The sequence below is a fragment of the Oncorhynchus mykiss genome, chromosome 2 (assembly GCF_013265735.2).
Source record: "Oncorhynchus mykiss isolate Arlee chromosome 2, USDA_OmykA_1.1, whole genome shotgun sequence".
NCBI classification, from domain to species: domain Eukaryota; kingdom Metazoa; phylum Chordata; class Actinopteri; order Salmoniformes; family Salmonidae; genus Oncorhynchus; species Oncorhynchus mykiss.
This window is the reverse complement of record NC_048566.1, coordinates 36,548,397-36,572,825: the sequence shown is the minus strand read 5'-3', so window position 1 is coordinate 36,572,825 and position 24,429 is coordinate 36,548,397. Positions and strand designations below refer to the sequence as shown.

The following is a 24,429-nucleotide window of genomic DNA, read 5'->3' as shown; positions in this document are numbered from 1 at the left end:
GAAAGTGTGGAAACAGAGTGGAATGGAGGGCCTATAACTAGTCCGTTAGCAGCAGGGCACACTTACCTTGCTGGCTGGCACCATCACTCTCACTCACTCAGTTTCCACATAATGTCCAAACTGGCAGACCTCTCTGTTCCCGACTCCAAGAAGAAGTCTATTATCAAGGAATTACTCAATGGGGAGGCCAATGACCTCCTCTCTCTCTCTCTCTCTCTCTCGCTCCTCTCTCTCCATGCTTCCACATACATTCTCTCTTACTCTCTCTCTCTCTCGCTCCTCTCTCTCCATGCTTCCACATACATTCTCTCTTACTTTTATTCATCCAATCCCACAGCACACAGAGTTCTGGGAGAGTTAAAATAATCCCATGGCACAGTAACAAAGAGTGGTTAGAATGGATCAGTTGTTCAGGGGTGGCCACACAAGACATCCTTTATTCCATCTGGAATGCCCTATATAGGTCTGGCAAACTGCCCCACCCCCTGGACAGGACTTTGGGTCAGTAAGTGGCCAATCGGCTTAAAATCAACCCGGCACACTAAGACCACTGATGATAACTTTATTAAGTGCCAAGTCAGACAGCCTACTTCCAGTGTTGGGGTAGTTGATTGTTACTCCAACAAGATAGGAGGGATTGAAAAATGGATCAATCAGGGGACAACAGCCTAAAATCAACCGAAGCATTAAGACCACTACTAAGAGTGTTTGTGGTAGACAATTGGTCCTCCAACATGAATGGCAGAGCTAATATCCAATGAGTGAGTTTGATCTTACCGAGTTCAGGTCCAGGCTGGTCTCTACCCACTCCTTTGCGTCGTTGTATTCATCCATTAATCCCATTATATACAGCGTGTCCAGAGAATCCACGATGGAGGCTCCCCTCAGACCACCTGCAAAACACACAGGACACAGAACAGTCAGAACCAGGGGGTATAGGGACTTGCAGTGCCAGACATCACACTGCATTCTTGTTATGGATGAAATTAGAATGACTAGAGTTGAGGCTCAGAGACATAAAGCAGACAGAAGTACCAAGGCCGCAAAGTTAAGCAAAGCCCTGAAATGCCAAACTACAGTGGAACAAACTACAGCTTTCACATCTGCATCTTTAATCTTGAATTATGCTATGACATTGTGTAGGCTAGATGAAAGGCATCTACCTCCAAGATGAACATTAACAGTCTAGCCTGCTGCGTTCCTAATTGCATTCAGTGCAGGATCTGTGATCCCTATGCTCCAATGGCTGGTTGTAGATGCACTTCATTTGAGGTTATTAAATTCCCTTCACAACCTTAATAAGAAATGTTCAGAGGCTTTTATTCAATCCCACAGCCCTTAAGAGCAAGATTGGATGGTCTTTTTCTCCTCATATGAAGAAATATGCGATCCGTGGCTGGCTGTAATGGAAAGAGCTGTGAACAGAGGAATCAGTGTCCTCATTGTGCTACTGAGCAAAAGAGTTGCAGGAGAAACACACCAACTGGAAGCCTGAAAATTGAGAAATAACAAGAGTAGAAACTAGGCCAACATATACCGCAGGAATGGCCATTACATGCACTGTAGGGCTTGAAAACAGAACTATAGGTAGAGTAACCGATTAGGCTGAAAAATATGATGTGCCCCTTCATGTTCACCCGTAAACAGAGCTCAACACAGATACTCTGTCTATCTGATGCAACAACACATCAACACAGCAACCTGGCACATGAAAGTGGTGCGATTGTTATGAGCAGTTATTGTGTGGCTCGGCAGATACGCAAATGTAAAATCGTATCTTGAGGCGACAAAACATTCATGAATCAGAGGCAACAGAACACAGGAGGCGAGAAGGGGAGCGATAGTTTCTCTAACCCGAGTCATTTGAATTTGGCCAGACTGTGCAATTCAGTGGGCGGCTAAGACGCCAGGGTTTGTCTTGTCTGATGTGGTTTGGGTGGCAGAGACAGACGTCAAACTCTCTTATCGTCACGCAAGCCTCCTCCCTGCAAACCCCAACTCAGCTTTCCTCTGCCCTCGAATATTTCTGCCTCAGATGTATTTTTTATCTAAATAATCATAGCATACATGTAATAGTAGCCTACAATATGTGCTTTTCAGATTACCCAAAAAGCCTCTCACATTGTTGACCTTTCACCCTACCACATTGAGGTCAGCTGATAAGGAAGGCGGAGGGTGCAGGGATGAGGGTTCAAAGGTGACATGGCTGAGTGATTGGCGTCATATACACACTATCAGCCTCATGTCATATATTAGGGCTGTTGGTCACTTGGATAGTCCAGATTTTCCATCTGTAGATGCTCTACAGATGGTCATACTATCAACAAACTATACGTTGCTAAGCAACTGCTTTCTAAGGTTACGGTTAGGGTTAGAATAAGGGTAAAGGATAGGGCTAGGGTTAAGTTTAGGGTTAGAGCTAGGGTCAGTTTGAGTAGATAGATAGTGTCACCAGGCTATTTACTCGATTTTATCCCTTGGAGGACTGCAGTGCCTTTCTCACTTATAATTCTTCACACGGCCACTTTGCTCCAAACCTTTAAGTCTGATGTGTGGTTGCAGGGGTCAGTGACAGTCAGTGTGTTGTCTCTCCACTGCCACGGTCAGTCGCCTCCCATCTAAAACATGCAGCCACCCACCAACCAACCACGCAGCTAGTCACCCATCTAACACACATCCCTACCCACCAACCACGCAGCTAGTCACCTCCCATCTAACACACACCCCTACGCACCAACCACGCAGCTACTCACCTCCCATCTAACACACATCTCAGCCCACTTCAGCTGGGTTTACCCTGACAGGGATTCACCTTACATTGAGAATGAGAGGGCACTGCTACCGTCCAGCTATAGCTAAGCACATAGCGGATTCAGAGTTGAGATAAGCATGCATAACTTGGGCACTGCTACCCTCCAGCTAGAGACACTGCCCAGTCACGGGAAATCCATAGATTAAGGCCTAATGAATTTATTTAAATTGACTGATTTCTTTATATGAACTGTAACTCTTATATTTTTGTTCAGTAGTTGCACATACGCTATGAAGGTAATGTATGTCACTAACATCTTGCCAACACTGTGAAAACTCTGTCAAACAAAGTGAACTTTTTCCTGTCTCTAGCAGATCTCGTTGCTAAGTCCATTGCCAGCAAATAAAGACTCTCAAAAGCATATTCTCCATTTCTGTTTGTGAAGGACTCTCACCATGCATAGTGAGCACTTGACTGTACTGTTGCAGTTTGATGACAAATGATGTTTCAGAGCACACAGAGAAAAAAAGCGATAGCTAATACCCCTCATTACCAATCCCGGCGGCGGCGAACATTAGGGAGCAGTGGAGTGTGGAAAACTCCTACTGAAAACAGCAGCAACTAAGCACAGATGATTGATGGACTCAGGTGAGAGAGGTAACAGATCAATCCATCACACATTACTCCCAGGGTCCCGTGGCGTGGCCCAAACATAAACTTTATTTATTTCAGAGGCCCTTCACCTGGAGGGTTCCACATTCAGGTAATACCGACCATTAACCATCAAAGCTTAAGTGAGGAATCTATAATCTAACCTTGACAGTCAGCCACAAAAACAACAACACCATCCATCCATCAAAAGATTCTCGGTGAAGTGAGTGCCACACGTGCGTGCTTGAAGACACATGAGACAGTAGAAATGATTTTGTAATAGCAGCTGCTCGCCAAACTAAAATGTAATCACATATGTGTTTAAATTCACACCAATTTATTAGAAGATAACCATTTGAAATGCTGTAATAAACTGATCCTGTAATAAACTGTAATAAACTGGTTTGATATGCTCCCATATTCCAAATTGATTAAAAAAAGAGCAATTGCTACGCCACCATAATTACTTTAACATTAATTTAAGCAAATATGAATTAATCTAATTCCTTCCCCCTAGCAACTCAGGAGCTCCTGTACAGGAACTTGTCACAGAGTCATTCATAACATTTATTGTGTGTGTGTGTGTGAGAGAGTGAGTGTGTGTGTGTGTGTGTGTGTGAGAGAGAGAGAGAGGGGGGGGGGGGGGGGGGTGTGAGAGAGAGAGAGAGAGAGTGTGTGTGAGAGAGAGAGAGAGAGAGAGAGGGTGTGTGAGAGAGAGAGGGTGTGTGAGAGAGAGAGAGAGAGAGAGGGGGGGGGGGTGTGAGAGACAGAGAGAGAGTGTGTGTGAGAGAGAGAGAGAGAGAGGGTGAGAGAGAGAGAGAGAGAGAGTGCGTGTATGTGTTTTTCAGCATGTGTATGTGTGCACAAGCATGTGCGTGTGTGTTCATGAGTATATATTCTATGTTGGAAATGAGTTGGAAAGATTGTATGTGTGTAACTGTGTATTGTGTGTACGGAGTGCATAGAAACCTATTTGTGAGACATTGGCTGGTGGATGTTCATTTATCAAAGCTGGCTAGGCAACAGGGTCCGATTGGTTATACTAGAGAGCCTGGATACACATGATCAATCAATCACTCACTCACTCAGATACACACACACACAGAGAAACACACTCGCGCATATGCAAACGCATGCACGCGCACACACACGTGCGCACACCCAACACACAAGTACACACAGAGCACACGGCAACAAATTCCATCAGACTGAAATCGTGTGAACCATTGAGACAAACGGCATGACAGAACAACATTCCCTCTGAGTAACCTCTTACCCCATAGGGCCAATCAATACATGAACTGTTCTGTTCATTCAAGTTAAAGAAACAAAATGGAGGATTTGGTCACCTCTCTGCATTGACAATATTGAAATTGTATTCAATAGGATATAAATAACTTAACCCTCTCAGGGACACTGTTGAAGGGACTGTTGGAGAACCCATACTTACTGTATATACTGTATGGAACATTGGCCACCCTTCAGTGAGGACCATCAGTAATTACCATTGACGAAAGAAGAATAACCAGAGACAAAAAAAAAAAAGATCTACACTGCTAATTTGTTCAGCCATCTTGTTCAATTAAGCTCTCAAACTTATACCAGAAACCGCGAGAGAAATAGCCCGGTAACATAACAAGGTGATTTTAATAGATAGAGACTCTGGTATATCATATTCATTACACCACTCTTGTATTACTGATTGTGGGTGTCCAATTACCATTACCATCACCAAGGTAACGCTAGCCTCGTCCACGCATGAGGTGGGGGGGGGGGGGGGGGGGGGGGGGGGGTTGAAGTTGAGAAGAGAAGGATGAGGGCATATTGGAGAAAAGCCAGTGAGGGTAAAATGTGTTATGAACATGTTCCAGGAAAGAGAGAGGGGGGGGGGGGTCTTAACAGCAAAGAGAACGGTAAGGAGGAGGAATGTAAGAAATACCAAGGCTATCAATCAGAGTGGAGTTTTCAGCAGTATTTTATTTTTATTTACCCTTAATTTAACTATCAGTATGGAATATCAATGTCACAGTTTAACCTCGGACAAACAACTGCCAGTAGCGTCAAGGAAAATCCATACAGGACGAGTGGCCAAAATGAATTTGACCTACTCGAGCTGATGACAGCTAACCCTTCCAGAATGCACCTTTTCCTCATGGGGTAATTGTTGCAATGTTATATCCTTCATTTCAAGAATTTCCATCAAGGGTGTACTCTTTCCTTTCATGTCATGCGGTGTCTGTCACAAGTGTGACATTCTTCTGGATCGTCAGACCTTTGCGTTCTCGGGTTTGCCAGCTACCCCTTGGATATTTCTAATACAATAAGATTTTTTTTTGTTGTCTACAGTTCACAGTCAGAGTAGCTGTCTGGAGCCCAGTGAGTTTGGTCCTCTCGGGAGAAACATCCACCTCCACATCCTGCTGAAACCACCTACTGTGGGCAAAACAACCACAGGCTGTAAGAGAAATGTCTGGCTCACCTTACCTTGTTTCAGTCTACTAGGAATAAGTCAAAGAGATTTGTGACGATGTAAAAAAAAAGTGACACTTTTGTCAAAACACACTGTATTACATGAAATTGTTATTGGTACTTTCAAAATAGTTTCCTACCCACTTCAATCTCACGGAACCTCCCCAAGAGCGCATTCCACCCACACCAACCTAGATCCCTTGAGGCCAATTAACTCTCAAACCTCTCTAACTCCCTAATGGTAAACATCACACATTCTCTGGTCACTGTAAGTAAACTGTGAAATGATCAGCAGTATATAGGCAACAGCAATAGAGCCTCTGTTTGAATCAAACATAAAAACGACATGATTGCCATGGAGACAAAGCTGCTGCGATAGGAGCGGTTTACTGATGCACATGATCTAATCCATAAGCCTGCGGGGAGCTGACCCTGTTGAATGTGAAGACGTGTGTGTTTATGTGTTTGTCTGTGTATGTGTGCGCGTGTGTTTGTGTGTGTGTCTGACAGTGATGTAGCACCGATGTCCAGTCCAGTCCCAACCGGCTGTAGCAGAGAGCTGGGAGAGGATGAGGCAGGGAGACAGTGTGTGTAAAGTCTGCCTCTCGATGTACAGCCACACAGAGCAGACACACACCGGCTGGTGACCTGCTCTAACGTCCAGCTGAATGCTGATTCAAACCATTTATCAGCCTAGAAAATGCCATAAGTGGGAATGTACTTCAGAACGCTTCAAGGCAATAATACCTGTTGACAACTTACCTGTAGACAATCTACAAGAATGAATTACCTCTCATTAGGGCTGGGCGATATGACGATATAGATCGTGTGACGATAGAAAAACGTCTATCGCTTCATTATTATGCTCTATCGTTTATTTTTCGGCAATTGGATGACGCTTTGCGCTCTTCCACACGTGCCATGTGAAAGGACATTTGCAACACAAACAAACATGGAGGAGAGTGAACGTGACACACGGACCAGAAAACCATCCTCTGCCAAATATGCCCGCAGGCCGGGTCCCAACAACAGGCTCAAACCTCTCTTACCACCGACGCAAGAATCATGTGAAACAGTACGGAGAGAGTCTACGGATGAGACGCAAACAAGTACAGTCGAGTGCTCAACACAAACCCCCGACTCAGACGTTTACAAGAGGCGTTTGCCCGCGGCACACCATATGGCAAAGAATCACAAAGATGGAAGGAGATAACAGCTGCCTTTACAACTTACATCTGCAAAGACACGGCCTCAATTTACACGGTGGAGAAACGGGGGTTTCGTGATTTGGCGCTACCACTCGACCAAAGGTACCAAATGCAAATGGATGTGTGACACGTGTTAATGCCAAAATAACATGCAAAACAGGCAAGGCCCAAAAAATATATACATTGTAACGACCCTGGGTTTATAAGCGCGGAAATCGTCTCTGCCGGACGAGCAGGCTTTTGCGGCACAGTCGATAGCGCTCCGGACCTTGGGCTCGAAGGTCGAGGGTTCGATACCTGATCCCTGCTGTTTCATTACAATATTTAAGGCCTATATTTATTTTGTTTGTTACCAATGGATACCTGAGCAGGCGACCAATGAATAACCTGTATGCACAGACACACTAGCGGTGGAGTGTGAAGAAGAAGGATTATAATTGGTTGAGGAGGGAGAATGTGTGTGCGAGGCCTATTAGTCAGGGGCCTTACTGTTGAAACTGTGTGGTGGTCACCACAGTAACAGAAAATACTGCTGCTGTGTTAATGGGTAGGGAGGGATCCAAAATGCTGTGAATAGGAACGGTGAGCTGCTTTGTCAGTGTTGTTTCAAAGGGCAAAAGCCTATATTGTATATCAGGGGAATTAACAGAACATAAACTAAGTAAGGAGACATAAATACAAAGTGTTCCAGTCAAAACTCCACATAGAAAGTAGGTCTACACTGAGAATAAGGAGAGATACTGTATACAGTATACCATGGTTGTGGATGGATAATATAGTAGGAGAGAGAGAGAGAGAGAGAGAGAGAGAGAGAGAGAGAGAGAGAGAGAGAGAGAGAGAGAGATGGCTTTCTCATTTACATCCTCCGCACCCTAATTTAATATTTTGATGCAGGAGGCTTTAATGCGCGCTGATTTTAATTGCCCCCCTTTATTCTTGTTTTTCAGTTCCTACTCCTCGTGATATTCCAAACTAATTGACTTAAAGCCATCTTAACATCAACATGGCGGTGCGGTGTGTGCTCCTTGAAACCTGTAACTGAATGCAAAACAAAAGGCAGATGCACACATGAAAACATACTGTATTCACACACATACACAAAAGGCAGATGCACACATGAAAACATACTGTATACACACACATACACAAAAGGCAGATGCACACATGAAAACATACTGTATACACACACATACACAAAAGGCAGATGCACACATGAAAACATACTGTATACACACACATACACCAAAGACAGATGCACACATGCAGGCACACACACATCACACAAACAGGACCCCCCCCCCCCCTCCACACACACACACACACACCCACTCAGATACACACAGTAACCAAACATGATTATAAAGGCTATAATCATGTAGCATGCACATACAGATGAGTCAGTCTAACTGGCATCATCTAATTAGCCACTATGGGAGGGTGAGACAAGCACAGAGCATCTCAGCCCCCCCCCCAGTCCCGTCAGATGTTACAATATCTCCAATGAGATTACAGGCTGCATACTGTGCTATCGAACCCCTCTGTCCATCCATCCACCCCCTACCACTCTCACCACGATCGATTGACACACAGCCACTGTGGGAAGAAGATTATATCTGATGCTATAGTAACCACTAACCCACCCCATCTGATTGGTTGGTGACAACTGTGCCATGATTGGTCAGTTGTTTCAGACCAGGATGGGCCTACGGTGCCAACAATTCGACGACATTGATACCAATTGTGAATAGCTGTAGCAGAAAGAGCCTACACCACAAATTGGAGGCACTCAGAGTCTGCAGCTCGGTAAACTAATTGACAGGTCTTCCTGTTTCCAGACGGAGATGCGGAGGGCAGGGTGAAGTTTGCATTGATTCTACCTCCCGCAGGCTGTGACTCCAGCAGTAAGCAGGTGTAGATGAAGTATAAATCTCCCCCGGTCTCTCCATCTCTCCTGGAGATTAAACAGAGGAGCCTGGCCTGTCAGCTGTGCGATACACAAAAGCACACACAAACACGGGCAGGCATGGCGCACACACACACACACACACACACACACACACACACACACACACACACACACACACACACACACACACACACACACACACACACACACACACACACAGCCACCTGAGTAATGTTTGCCTGGGCCAATTAAAATGGGTTGGAATAACCTGGCCAACCTGTTGATGGAGAGGACCCGTCAGCTGGAGAAATTAAAGCAGAGTCGTTCAGCATCATTAGTGTAGGAGAGGAGGATACCCTGAGGGAGGAAGAGGGGGTGGAGTATGTGAGGGGGATAGTGTGTGTGTGCGTGTGTGTGTGTTGATCCATCCTACTTTATAAACAAACTGCCCCAAAGTACAGACTGCCTGTGGATTTGGAAATACAATTAAATAATCATCTAATGTGATTATAGAGAACTTTAAAAAAAAATTGGAACTGTATGTTTTGATACGGGATATACTGTGGGAAATCATTTACATCTGTAGAACATTAAGTTATAGAGCATTTTCCAACAAACCAAACATTTTAAAAAGAGAGAAAAATCTTTACACACTGTGTACATACAGTAGCAATGAATTAACAATTCACCAATAATTGGTTTGTTTAACAACTCAGCAGGTGCGTTCACCTTTAATTTCATGCACCAACCTGTAATTTCACAACAAATTGCAAAGGTCAAAAAGCTTTCATCTCTTTTATAACAGTTGTTGAACTTCAAATCTTTAACTCATCCAACAACCTTTAAACACCAGCTAAACTCTCCTTTACTCACTCTGAGAACTCTCTCTCTCCCTCTCTCTCTCTCACACACCCTCTCTCTCTCTCACACACACCCTCTCTCTCTCACACACACCCTCTCTCTCTCTCTCTCTCTCACACACACACCCTCTCTCTCTCTCTCTCACACACACCCTCTCTCTCTCTCTCTCTCTCTCTCTCACACACACACACACCCTTTCTCTCTCTCTCTCTCTCCCTCCCTCCCTCCCTCCCTCCCTCCCTCCCTCCCTCTCTCCCTCAATCCCTATGAGGGGCAAACCACTATGCAGTATCCGCTCTGTCTGGGGCACCGAGTCACACCTTTTACCGCCCAATTACCAATGGATCCCTTAGATACCTGAGCAGGCGACCAATGAATAACCTGTATGCACAGACACACTAGTGGTGGAGTGTGAAGAAGAGTGATTATAATTGGTTGAGGAGGGAGAATGTGTGTGCGAGGCCTATTAGTCAGGGGCCTTACTGTTGAAACTGTGTGGTGGTCACCACAGTAACAGAAAATACTGCTGCTGTGTTAATGGGTAGGGAGGGATCCAAAATGCTGTGAATAGGAACGGTGAGCTGCATTGTCAGTGTTGTTTCAAAGGAGATATAAGTAAGGAGACATAAATAAAAAGTATTCCAATCAAAACTCCACATAGAAAGTAGGTCTACACCGAGAATAAGGAGATATACAGTATACCATGGTTGTGGATAGAAATGGATAATATAGTAGACTAAATAGAGACAGGAACAGACTGATTGGCGGGTGTATGATGGGGAAACCGCAAACACTTTGTGAGTATTCCATTGCACTCCGCATGGTACAATATTTAAAGCCGACTACTGGGAGACGCAGTGGCCTATAGTGAGTCAAGGATAGGATATAAATAGAACCAAAAGTGAAAGGACCAAAAAGCTGTTCCTTAATGCGACCGTGAGCTTAAAGGCTTGAGGGAGTGACGGCTGGTGATTAAAGTGCCAAGCTGATTACTACACCCCACCGAGCATGTCACGAACCATGTCACTGACCATGTCACGGACCATGTCACCAACCCAAATAGCCATGAAGACGTCATCATCTGGGTCACCGTGTCTTCGGCGTGACACATATACCACGTCAGACGACTCGGACAAGACTGATCGGTTTACATACACTCTGGGTCCGGGGCCAGTAGACAGGATGAGTGGTGGAAGGGAATAACAGACATAACAATGAGATATAAAGTTGTAGGCCTGGGTAAGTCAACCCCTGACCTTTGACCCTAACTATTTCTCTCTACGATAGAGTACAGTACAATCCCTTTTAATCCCCCTGCTTCGTCATACATTTTGCTACCAGTTTTTCATTATCGCGACTGTGTAATCCCTATGGCGAGGGGCTTGTTGATGCGCTCATGTTCAGTACAGTGAGGTTTTATTTGTTTGTTTTAATCCAAAGATGGGGAGAGGGGTAGTCTGGTGGAAAGGTTTAATAGAAATGATTTCTTCCCCCAGTCCTATCGACTACTGTATGTCCTCACAGAGGAGCTAGAAGATACATTTGCATGGCTCAGAACAAGTGTAGTTGTCACAGTAGGGACTGGCAACACAGCGAGACTATGTCGAGCATCGTCAGCTGAAGATGAGCTTCCACTGGATCGCTGTCAATCCTTGAAGTGATGACGCAACACACTCCCTGCAATCTCAATCAGCTAGCGCAATCGGGTAACACTCTTGGCTGATTTTTTTTTGTTGTTGTTACTTGGTTCGCTCGCTATTCCTATTTCTACTGGCTCTCGGCTAGCTCACTTTGTACCTCTTTCTGCTAGCTCTAGGCTGGCTCACTGACTGGCTCTTTCTGCTAGCTCTAGGCTGGCTATCTGGCTGGCTCTTTCTGCTAGCTCTAGGCTGGCTCTTTCTGCTAGCTCTACGGTAGCTCAGTGTGTAATCGGTACCTATTCCTACCAGCTCTCGACTAGCTCACTAGGTACTTTTCAGCTAGCTCACTCAGCTAGCTACTTTTTCTAGCACACCCCACTAGCTAGTTTCCTCTGCTCCCTCTGATGTCCATGCAAGTCTGTGGACCCCAGCTGAGTCTCCAGAAAGGAGACTTGTGAAGCTGTACTAGAGGCTGGAGCAGTGCATGGGAACCTGTAGGGGCCTGTAGGCTCCAGGCTGTTGCATTTGCTCCAGTGCCAGCAGCAGCAGAGCAGTGCAGCCAGGTCTGCCATCATCCAGCACAAGGAGAAACCTGTACTGACAGGCGGTCTTCTTCCACAGCGTACAGTCAGAGACTAGCTGTGGAGCTGATCTCTCCTTAATGTACATACTATCACTGTACACTACTGTACCTTATACATACTGTTATCACCTACACGTACAGTAGAGACTGCTTACCTGTTGCACCCCTGCACCTAATATAGGGTTATAGACCTATGTAAGACTTGGATAATGTTTCGATAAACATCAAACATCACAGGCCGTCATTGTAAATAAGAATTTGTTCTTATTTTATAACTTGCCTAGTTAAATAAAGGTTAATTTAAAAAAAAAAATATATATATATATATATATATATATATATATATATATATATATATATATATATATATATATATATATATATCATGATCCACTATATGTGGCATTTTTACATAACGTGGAACGTTTGTATTATCTCATGCACGGAGAAACAGTAAGCTTTCAGAATATACTTGCTTCCTGCCACAGATTTCCCTCCTGGAATGTATGCTAGATTTGCTAATGAGACGAGAGAAGCAGGTGGCAACTCCCATTCAATAGATGGTTCCTTGGCAATAACACATTAAATAATAAGACGCTGCACTCCAAACTGTGAAATCTGAATTCATGCATTAATTGCTGTATGTACGGTGCATTCGGAAAGTATTCAGACCTCTTGACTTTTTCCACATTTTGTTACGTTACAGCCTTATTCTAAAATGGATTCCATTGGGTTCTTTTCTTCTCATCAATCTACACACAATACCCAATAATGACAAAGCGAAAACAGGTATTTAGACAGTTTATTCCTACAGCTCTAGGAAGAGTCTTGGTGGTTCCAAACTTCTTCCATTTAAGAATGATGGAGGCCACTGTGTTCTTGGGGACCTTCAATGCTGTAGAGATTTTTTGGTACCCTTCCTCGGATCTGTGCCTCGACACAATCCTGTCTCGGAGCTCTACGGACAGTTCCGTCGACCTTATGGCTTGGTTTTTGCTCTGACATGCACTGTCAACCATGGGACGTTATATTGACAGGTGTGTCTCGTCCTAATATCTATATATTTATATATTTTTTTATTTTTGTACCAATATTTGAATTGATATATTTCTTTATTCCATTATTTTACATTTAGATTTGTGTATTGTTGTGAATTGTTAGATACTACTGCACCGTTGGAGCTAGGAACACAAGCATTTCGCTACACCCGCAATAACATCTGCTAAATATGTGTATGTGACCAATAAAATTTGATTTGATAAGGGTAAATAAATAAATGTAATCCATTTTAGAGTAAGGCTATAAAGTAACGACATTTCGTAAAAAGGGGTCTGAATACTTTCAAAATGCACCATATATAATAACAACTCCACTTTGTCCATGACAGCCAATAGAAGCTCATCATAACACAACCCTTCTTACATGCGTCTCTTAGGGAAAATCTTCTCCATATGCTAGAAGCCAAGTCTTCCTATTCCCTGAGACCTAGCAAAGAAAACGTTGTGCTGTGTAGAATATCTGCCTCTAAGAAGACAACTACTGTACAATCCCTTAGAAACAGTAGGTAGAATAATACAGTAGGTAGAATAATGAGAGCTATACATATCTACTGCACCCCCCCCCCCCCCCCCCCCCCCTAACGTAGCCTAATGTGATTAGCATGAGGTTGTAAGTAACCAGAACATTTCCCAGTACATATCTGATGCGGGCAGAAAGCTTACATTCTTATTAATCTAACTGCATTGTCCAATTTACAGTACCTTTTACAGTTAAAGAATGCCATGCTATTGTTTGAGTAGAGTGCACAGTTATGAACTTGAAAATGTATTAGGCACATTTGGGCAGTCTTGATAGAACATTTTGAACAGAAATACAATGGTTCATTGGATCAGTCTAAAACTTTGCGCATACACTGCTGCCCTCTAGTGGCCAAAATCTAAATTGTGCCTAGATTCCTAAGTCATATATTGGCCTTTCTCTTGCATTTCAAAGATGAAAAAAATATATATTTTCTTTCTATTATATTTTACCAGATCTAATGTGTTATATTCTCCTACATTCATTTCACATTTCCACAAACTTCAACGTTTTTCCTTTCAAATGGTATCAAGAATATGCATATCCTTGCTTCAGGTCCTGAGCTACAGGCAATTCGATTTGGGCATGTCATTTTAGGTGAAAATGGAAAAAAAGGGTCCGATCCTTAAGAGGTTTCAATGGTGGGAAAAGCATCACATTTGAATGACACTGTATGTGTGAAAGATACCGTATGCCCATCCCCCAGCACACACAAGACTATAATTATGATGATTTGTGTCTTGCTGGAGAGAATGATGGAAACCTTATTGGTTCAACATCAGATCTGTGAGATTGAAAGGAGGGTTGGGACTGGGTCTCCAGGGTGAGAGAAGTGACAGGGGAGGGGGGCGGCGGTTGGGAAAGTGACTTGTCACCTGGGGCTCTGTCGCTATGGAGATATACAGTAGATGATATCTTCCACACTGTATGTCACCCATCACAGTGCCTGTGGGATGAGGGGGAAGTAAGCGGGGGTGAGGCGAGTGTGAATGGGTGGGGTTGACCCTTGATTCTGCTTGTATGTATTATTTGACAGTCAGAGTAGAGGCGTCATTTGCCTAGCCCTTCATTTAACCCTGACAAAAAGGTCCTCCCACCTTATTTACCCCTCCCTACTGGCACCTTCACCGAATGCACACTACCCCTGAGACCAGATGCACTCTGGGACATAATTGGAGAGTGGGAAAGAACTGTGTGCTCTCTATACAGGTGGGAGGGTGGTGGATAGAATGGCAATAATGTTAGGGTGCGTCCCAGTTCAACGCCTTCAATATAAAAAATCTCTGGATAACAGAAAAGGGAGGACTGCGAATGATGGGGCTTCAAGGTCGACTTGACACTCGGAACCATGGTGCCAGCGTGTGTCTCCTGTATGGTTTTTATTCACTGTGACAGTATCTATACAGACTGGCACTCTCTAAAGATGCCTTCAGAATCTTAGGCCTCTCCACGTCTCAGTTTTTTCTCCTACTCACATCATAATAATTCACCCTGGCTATATCAGAAATTCCTATCCATCAGAGGGAAGGGATCGAGGGGATCCACGGACCACCAACTGGTCTCTAAAAGGTTTCCCCTCTGATCCCACCTCTGTGGAAGAGGAGGGAAGAGGACTCTTCAATAATAAATACCCTCAACTTCATCACCTGGGGGCATCGATCGGCTTCTATTGAGCTTCCACATGGCCTTCTCCGTGCTCCATGCTGCTTTTACGACGATTGAAGTGCTTGTGGGTTTCTTCTATAAACGCCTCTGGTTTAAATGGTACCTGGGTGTGCTGTGCGCAAAAGGTCAAGGGGTATTTGGTATTTATTAGGATCCCCATTAGCCGCTGCAAAAGCATCAGTTACTCTTCCTGGGGTCCACATAGGGGATGAGGGGTAGGCCCGTGTCGCATTCTGGGAAGGCTGGTGCTTTTTAATTGCATCTCATGGGAGGAGAGAGAATAAGAAAAGAGGAGGAGGGGCGGCAGAGGTGTAGAGACTACCGAGGGGGGATGAAACGAGGGAAATAAAAATATATTTTGAGAAAGGACACAGCGATAAGATAAAAGGGCAAGAGGAAATTGCAAAGGGGAGCGAGGAGAGAGTGGGGCGTTCCGTCTCTTTGTGTTGGGGAGAGAGAGAGAGAGAACTGCCAAAACACTGCGTGTAGACAATCCAATTACTAGCCATAAGAGATGCATTGTTTAAGGATAGAACAACTATTGGAGGACAATATTGTGCTCCACAGGGAAAAGTGATGCTGTGACTGCTAATGTCGTGTTCTTTTCTCCTGTACTGTTATGATCACTATGTTCTCCTCAGCATCTGGCTGCGTTGGGTTTGCGCTGTATGCTACAGTGTGTGCTTAAGTTAGTGATCCACATATTCTAAAGCCGTGGTAATGACATCGCTCACAGTGGATGAACATCCCTTTAAGCCCCTATTAAGGCTTTGGGATGGTTCGCCTCGCATTAGTGAGCATGAAGAGGAAGTGATACTGTCCCCATTTGTTTTAATGAGATACAGGAATGACTTGCATCATTTTCTGATCGATCCACAACAATAAAGCTCAGGGTCGGAAGCTGGCAAAATAGTCAGAGGCTAAAAAAGAGGCCTTACCTTTTCAAAAATAAATCAAAATGAGAGTCATGGTGCAGAAAACAAAAACAAAGTACATCATCAAAACTCATCGAGTGGACACCTATTGATGTGAAAGACATTGACAAGTTACTGGCACTGTAGGGTCTATGTGTGACAATCTAGAAAAGTGGGACATAATCTTGGTTAGCATTTCCATCACCGTTTTTTGTCTCAGTGAGCAGAGACACAAAGGAAGGATTAACTCGTGGGTTTATGTGGCAGTGTTGGCCTGAAGCAACGGTCTGTTTATGAGCAGTTTTACAGAGCGCTTTCAGCCGACCGTTCCTGGAGCTCTCCGCCTAATCCTATTCCTTACAGCAGCCGGAGATCTCGAAGGGTGTTTGAAAGTCAGCCCATGTTTTCTTTCTTCCATTTATTCTTCTCTCTTCTGTGATGATGAGGGGGGGGAGGTGAAAGAAGACCAAGGTTTCCAAGGACACATAATGGGCAGACGGGGTTGACATGAAATATATTCTCTCCTCTTTAGCTGCTGCTTCCCAACCAAGTACAAAGGCGAGGAAATAGCCCTGGGTTCAAAGAGCCCAAAGCCTTGATTGCTATTCACAATGGAGTGGTACTGAATTGATACCTTTCTTTTGTATTTGGAGGGTTTGTAGCCTTGTTTGTTTGACCTAGAGGTTGAACAAAATGAACAATCAACTTGTCCTCTGAAATTTGGTTTGAGTGATTTGGACATGGAATGATACGGTGTTAGGAGTCTGGGGGAGCGAGGGAGAACAGCAACAAGAGTAGGCTATACTTCCGTCTTAAAAAATTCAGGGAATCACTGCCTGGGTGAATTCAAGTGAATGCTAAAGGCTGTATTCAATAAACATTAAAGAGTCAACTCATACACCTTAATGTGAGACTAGGTACATGGAGCTGAAAGCATACTATTCAAGATAAGAAAAACTCCAGCACAACGGTAATCTTGATGATTCCCCCAAAAATATGGATCTGTTTAACTGTATTCAATAAACTTAAAGGAAAATAATAATACTGCCTGACCCAGGGATTCCCAAACTCAGGGTCCCCTTTGCTATGTTTCTTCCAGGGCTAATCTGTGGGATTGAGAGTTGATCAAGTACATTTTACATCGTACTCTAGCTCAAACTCTAGCTCTGTTCAAAGACAGGGAACACCTACCGCCTGGTGCTTGCTTCGAATCAGCCTCACAGATAATATGCCGCTTGAAGAAGAATGTCACAAGATTATTTTTAGTTTAAACACTCATAAAACTAGGGCACCAGCGAGAGCTCCCGAGCCAAACTCTCAAAATTATTCAACGTGCTTAAGTGTTTTCTCTGGCAATTCTCTAAATATTAACAAGTGTCCCTGCATGACTTTATGTTACCCTCCCTACTCAGAAAGTTTCTCTCCATATCTATACATATACAAGTATTTTCCTAGCCGCAAGCCTTGGATGTTATGACACTCCTGAAGCCTTCTCATCATCCCTTACTCCAGGCGATCTGCTTCTCCTCTCAGAAGGCAGTGACAGTTGCTGCACATGTCCTTGCCCTTGCCGACTCTGCTGTCCATCAGCTATCCCCCTGTAATGATGTGTGTTGGGCTGAGGCACAACTCTCAAGCTCCAATTCAGACTACAGAAATCTTCTGTCTGCCAGCCAGGGAAGCCTTAACTACCTGTCCAGTTAAATGAGCACTTCAAGCTGACCTAAGATAATCACTGCATCACTGCACAGTGTGTGTGCACGTGGGCGTTTGCGCGTGTGTGTGAGAGAGAGGAAGAGAGAAAGGGAGAGAGAGAGAGAAAGAAAGAGAAAGGGAATTGAAATTGAGAGAAAGATACATATTTCCCTCAGATTACACAGATCCACAAAGAATTCGAAAACAAATCCAATTTTGATAAACTCCCATATCTACTGGGTGAAATACCACAGTGTGCCGTCACAGCAGCAAGATGTGTGACCTGTTGCCACAAGAAAAGGTCAACCAGTGAAGTGTAAATAAAACCCATATATGTTTATTTATTTTCCCTTTTGTACTTTAACCATTTGCACATCGTTACAACACTGTATATATACATAAGACACTTGAAATGTATTTATCATTTTGGAACTTCTGTGAGTGTAATGTTTACTGTTCATTTTTATTGTTTATCTCACTTTTGTTTATTATCTACATCACTTTCTTTGGCAATGTCAACATATGTTTCCCATGCCAATAAAGCCCCTTGAATTTAATATATATATATATATAATCAAACTTTATTTGTCACATGTGCAGAATACAACAAGTGTAAACCTTACCGTGAAATGCTTTCTTACAAGCCCTTTACCAACAGTGCAGTTCAAGAAGAGTTAAGAAAAATATTTACTAAATGAATAAAAGAAAAAGTAACACAATAACATAACAATAACAAGGCTATATACAGGGGGTACCGGTACCAAGTCAGTGTGCGGGGGTACAGGTTGGAGGTAATTTGTACATGTAGGAAGGGGTGAGGTGACTATGCATAGATAAACAGCGAGTAGCAGCAGTGTATAGTCCGGTGGCCATTTGATTAACTGTTCAGCAGTCTTATGGCTTGGGGGTAGAAGCTGTTAAGGAGCCTTTTGGTCCTAGACTTGGCGCTCCGGTACCGCTTGCCGTGCAGAGAAAACAGTCTATGATTTAAGTGACTGGAGTCTCTGAAAATGTTATGGGCTTTCCTCTGACACCGCCTGGTACAGAGGTCCTGGATTGCAGGAAGCTTGGCCCCAGTGATATACTGGGCCGAACACACTACCCTCTGTAGCGCCTTATGGTGCCGAGCAGTTGCCATACCAGCCGGTCATGTAACCGGTCAGGATGCTCTCGATGGTGCAGCTGCAGAACCTTTTGAGGATTTGGGGACCCATGCCAAAGTCTCCTGAGGGGGAAAAGGTTTTGTCGTGTCCTCTTCACGACTGTCTTGGTGTGTTTGTACCATGATAGATCGTTGGTGATGTGGACACCAAGGAACTTGAAACTCTCGACCTGCTCCACTACAGCCCCGTTGATGTTAATGGGGGCCTTTTCCTGTAGTCTACGATAAGCTCCTTTGTCTTGCTCACATTGAGGGAGAGGTTGTTGTCCACACTGGCACCACACTGTCAGTTCTCTGACCTCCTCCCTATAGGGTGTTTTTATTAAAAATGTGTTTTATTTTACCTTTATTTAACTAGGCAAGTCAGTTAAGAACAAATTGTTATATTCAATGACGGCCTTGGACTAGTAACCGAAAGGTTGCAAGATCGAATCCCTGAGCTGACAAGGTAAAAATCTGTCGTTCTGCCCCTGAACAAGGCAGTTAACCCACTGTATCAAGGCTGTCATTGAAAATAAGAATTTGTTCTTAACTGACTTGCCTAGTTAAATAAAGGTAAAATAAAAAAATTGTACCAAGCTTCAACTTCCTGACTGATGTCTTGAGATGTTGCTTCAATATATCCACATAATTTCCCTCCTCATGATGCCAGTCCCTCCAGCAGCAAAGCACCCCAACAACATGATGCTGCCACCCCCGTGCTTCACAGTTGGGATGGTGTTCTTCGGCTAGCAAGCCTCTCCCTTTTTCCTCCAAACATAACGATGGTCATCATGGCCAAAAAGTTATTTTTGTTTCATCAGACCAGAGGACATTTCTCCAAAAAGTATGATCTTTGTCCCGATGAGCAGTTGCAAACCGTAGTCTGGCTTATTTGTGGCTGTTTTGGAACAGTGGCTACTTCCTTGTTGAGCGGCCTTTCAGGTTATGTCGATATAGTGCTCATTTTACTGTGGATATACAGTGGGGCAAAAAAGTATTTAGTCAGCCACCAATTGTGCAAGTTCTCCCACTTAAAAAGATGAGAGGCCTGAAATGTTCATCATAGGATCACTTCAACGATGACAGACAAAATGAGAAAAAAAATCCAGGAAATCACATTGTAGGATTTTTAATGAATTTATTTGCAAATTATGGTGGAAAATAAGTATTTGGTCAATAACAAAATTTCATCTTAATACTTTGTTATATACCTTTTGTTGGCAATGACAGAGGTCAAATGTTTTCTGTAAGTCTTCACAAGGTTTTCACACACTGTTACTGGTATTTTGGCCCATTCCTCCATGCAGATCTCCTCTAGAGCAGTGATGTTTTGGGGCTGTTGCTGGGCAACACAGACTTTCAACTCCCTCTATTTTCTATGGGGTTGAGATCTGGAGACTGGCTAGGCCACTCCAGGACCTTGAAATGCTTCTTACGAAGCCACTCCTTCGTTGCCCGGGCGTTGTGTTTGGGATCATTGTCATGCTGAAAGACCCAGCCACGTTTCATCTTCAATGCCCTTGCTGATGGAAGGTTTTCACTCAAAATCTCATAATACATGGCCCCATTTATTCTTTCCTTTACACGGATCCTGGTCCCTTTGCAGAAAAACAGCCCCAAAGCATGATGTTTCCACCCCCATGCTTCACAGTAGGTATGGTAGGTATGCAACTCACCATTCTTTGTCCTCCAAACACGACGAGATGAGTTTTTACCAAAAAGTTATATTTTGGTTTCATCTGACCATATGGCATTCTCCCAATCTTCTTCTGGATCATCCAAAAGCTCTCTAGCAAACTTCAGACGGGCCTGGACATGTACTGGCTTAATTAAGCAGGGGGACACGTCTGGCACTGCAGGATTTGAGTCCCTGGCGGCGTAGTGTGTTACTGATGGTAGGCTTTGTTACTTTGGTCCCAGCTCTCTGCAGGTCATTCACTAGGTCCCCCATGTGGTTCTGGGATTTTTGCTCACCGTTCTTCTGATCATTTTGACGCCACGGGGTGAGATCTTGCGTGGAGCCCCAGATCGAGGGAGATTATCAGTGGTCTTGTATGTCTTCCATTTCCTATTAATTGCTCCCACAGTTGATTTCTTCGAACCAAGCTGCTTACCTATTGCAGATTCAGTCTTCCCAGCCTGGTGCAGGTCTACAATTTTGTTTCTGGTGTCCTTTGACAGCTCTTTGGTCTAGGCCATAGTGGAGTTTGGAGTGTGACTGTTTGAGGTTGTGGACAGGTGTCTTTTATACTGATAACAAGTTCAAACAGGTGCCATTAATACAGGTAACGAGTGGAGGACAGAGGAGCCTCTTAAAGAAGAAGTTACAGGTCTGTGAGAGCCAGAAATCTTGCTTGTTTGTAGGTGACCAAATACTTATTTTCCTCCATATTTTGCAAATAAATTCATAAAAAATCCTACAATGTGATTTTCTGGATTTTTTTCCCTCATTTTGTCTGTCATAGTTGAAGTGTACCTATGATGAAAATTACAGGCCTCTCATCTTTTTAAGTGGGAGAACTTGCACAATTGGTGGTTGACTAAATACTTTTTTGCCCCACTGTAGATACTTTTGTACCTGTTTCCTCTAGCATCTTCACAAGGTCCTTTGCTGTTGTTCTGGGATTGATTTGCACTTGTCGCACCAAAGTACGTTCATCTCTAGGAGACAGAAAGCGTCTCCTTCCTGAGCGGTATGATGGCTGTGTGGCCCCATGGTGTTTATACTTGTGTACTATTGTTTGTACAGATGAACCTGGTACTATCAGGCATTTGGTTATTGCTCCCAAGGATGAACCAGACTTGTGGAGGTCTACAATTTTTTTCTGAGGTATTGGCTGATTTCTTTTGATTTTCCCATGATGTCAAGCAAAGAGGCACTGAGTTTGAAGGTAGGCCTTGAAATACATCCACAGGTACACCTCCAATTGACTCACATGATGTCAATTAGCCTATCAGAAGCTTCAGCAGCCATGACATCATTTTCTGGAATTTTCCAAGCTGTTTAAAGGCACAGTCAACTTAGTGTATGTAAACTTCTGACCCACTGGAATTGTGATACAGTGAATTATACATGAAATATCTGTCTGTAAACAATTGTTGGAAAATGACTTGTGTCATGCACAAAATAGATGTCCTAACCGACTTGCCAAAACTATAGTTTGTGGAGTGGTTGAAAAACAAGTTGTAATGACTCCAACCTAAGTGTATGTAAACTTTTAACTTATTTTATTAGAATGTAAGTTCTCCTAAGAAACGTCAAACTAAAAAGGTGGGTGATTGTGGCTGCGATGAATTCATTACACACACAAAGGTTTGTTTTACTATCCTTGAGGACAAACAATTGATTCCCATTCACAAGCCTATTTTCCCAATCCCCTAACCCTTAATAATCCTTTACTGCAGTGGGCTAAATCAGGGTCACACAGAGTGTTTCTTGGTAGTCAAACAAATGTACTTTGAAACAAAAGTATACACCTCACACACATGGTTATGGGCTCAAAAAAAGAATGCACCTGTACCATGTCAGATGTACTGTGGAGTTGAAATGTATTCAATTTTAAGTTTTCATCCCGATATTACACTTTATATACGTCACAGAGGACTGAAATATAACAGAACTGTTTGACATAGAAACAACAGATTTTTTAAAATTTTTATTCATTATGAAATTATGAAAAACGTTCTACCAATTAGGCCACTAGAGGGCACTTTGGTCATTCAACTGCAGGAAAGGGCTACCCTAAACCTAATTGTAACCCTAACCCCTAAGCCTAAAATAGCCTTTTTCCTTGTGGGGACCAGCGAAATGCACACATTTGTCTGAAATGTCCTTGTTTTACTATCCTTGTGAGGACTTCTGGTCCCCAAGGACAGCAAAACCAAAAACACATACGCACACACACACACAAGCTAATCTGCCAGTGTGACACATTATGTCTCTCCTTTACCAGTCAAAGGCATTACATGAAGAACAACATTTCTCATACCACATTAAAGATTAAACCAACCTTCCATACTATCATAGGGATTTCAATTCCATAACAGATCCAATTTCAATGTGTCTTGATTGAGTATGTCAACATCATTCCTCGATTGTACTCGGCATATCAATAGCACTCATTTCATTTCTCTAAGCATCCGGCCATGACACATTTAGAAGACTTGTTGTCCAATTTGCCTTGTCTGTGTAAATAGAAAGCTGAGTAAATAGATGTCTGTCAAATATAACAAAACTAACAAAGAACCATCTGAGGCTCAGAGACCAAATTAAACGTGATCGCCAATAAAAGACATATTCATAAACGACAGAAAAGACCGTCAAATGTATCACACGGAATAAGGTTTTGAAGACATAAGAAAGCTCATGAAATATTATTATTACATTTTCTACACATATTTAACCCATCATTTGTGTTGCCACAAAACTACCTTCATACTTCCATTAATGTGTATGGGTTACATTCAGACGAGTCCCGTGACACTTGTAACGCCATTGTGTCCGAGAGTCTCATCTTTCCATAGACTGGTCCTATTAGTTTTGTAGGCCAAACCGTTCGGCCGCTACAGACGTTTTCGTGAGAAGACCGATTTTCAGAATATCTCCTGGTCTGACAAATAGAGCTGCAGCTCTTCCACTTTCCACCGCAGATGCGAAAAGGCAACACAGGCGGATGCAGTGGATTGAGTTGCAGCCTATGCAAAAACAAAACAGATACACTATACATGCAAAAGACTGTGGACAGCCCTTCAAATTAGTGGATTTGTCTATTACCAGCCACACCCATTGCTGACAGGAGTATCAAATATTTTGTCGGGAGCTTCATGAAATGGGTTTCCAAGGCCGAGCAGGGTAAAACTAACCTGTCTCACGACGGTCTAAACCCAGCTCACGCTTCCTATTAGTGGGTGAACAATCCAACGCTTGGTGAATTCTGCTTCACAATGATAGGAAGAGCCGACATCGAAGGATCAAGTCTAAGCTCAGCATGCACAATGCCAAGTGATGGCTGGAGTGGTGTAAAGCTCGCCACCATTGGACGTTGGAGCAGTGGAAACGTGTTCTCTGGAGTGATGAATCAAGCTTCACCATCTGGCAGCACGACATACTAATCTGAGTTTGGCGGATGCCAGGAGAATGCCAGCTGCCACAATGCATAGTGCCAACTGTATAGTTTGGTGGAGGAGGAATAATGGTTTGGGGCTGTTTTTCATGGTCGGGCTAGGCCCCTTAGTTCCATTGAAGGGAAATCTTAAAGCTACAGCATACAATGACATTCTAGATAATTCTGTGCTTCCAACTTTGTGGCAACAGTTAGGGGATGGCCCTTTCCTGTTTCAGCATGACAATGCCCCCGTGCACA

The 24,429-nt window shown here is 43.5% G+C and overlaps 1 protein-coding gene across 2 annotated transcripts in view; it reads right to left on the bottom strand.

Moving 5' to 3' along the window:
• LOC110488866 (mannosyl-oligosaccharide 1,2-alpha-mannosidase IA) overlaps positions 1 to 24,429 on the bottom strand; it is a 235,310-nt gene that overhangs the window by 83,235 nt on the left and 127,646 nt on the right. For both annotated transcript variants that reach the window (XM_036947400.1, XM_036947408.1), the window contains exon 3: positions 778 to 893. In XM_036947400.1, coding sequence (XP_036803295.1) covers positions 778 to 893 — 116 coding nt within the window. The remainder of the gene's footprint in view (positions 1 to 777; positions 894 to 24,429) is intronic.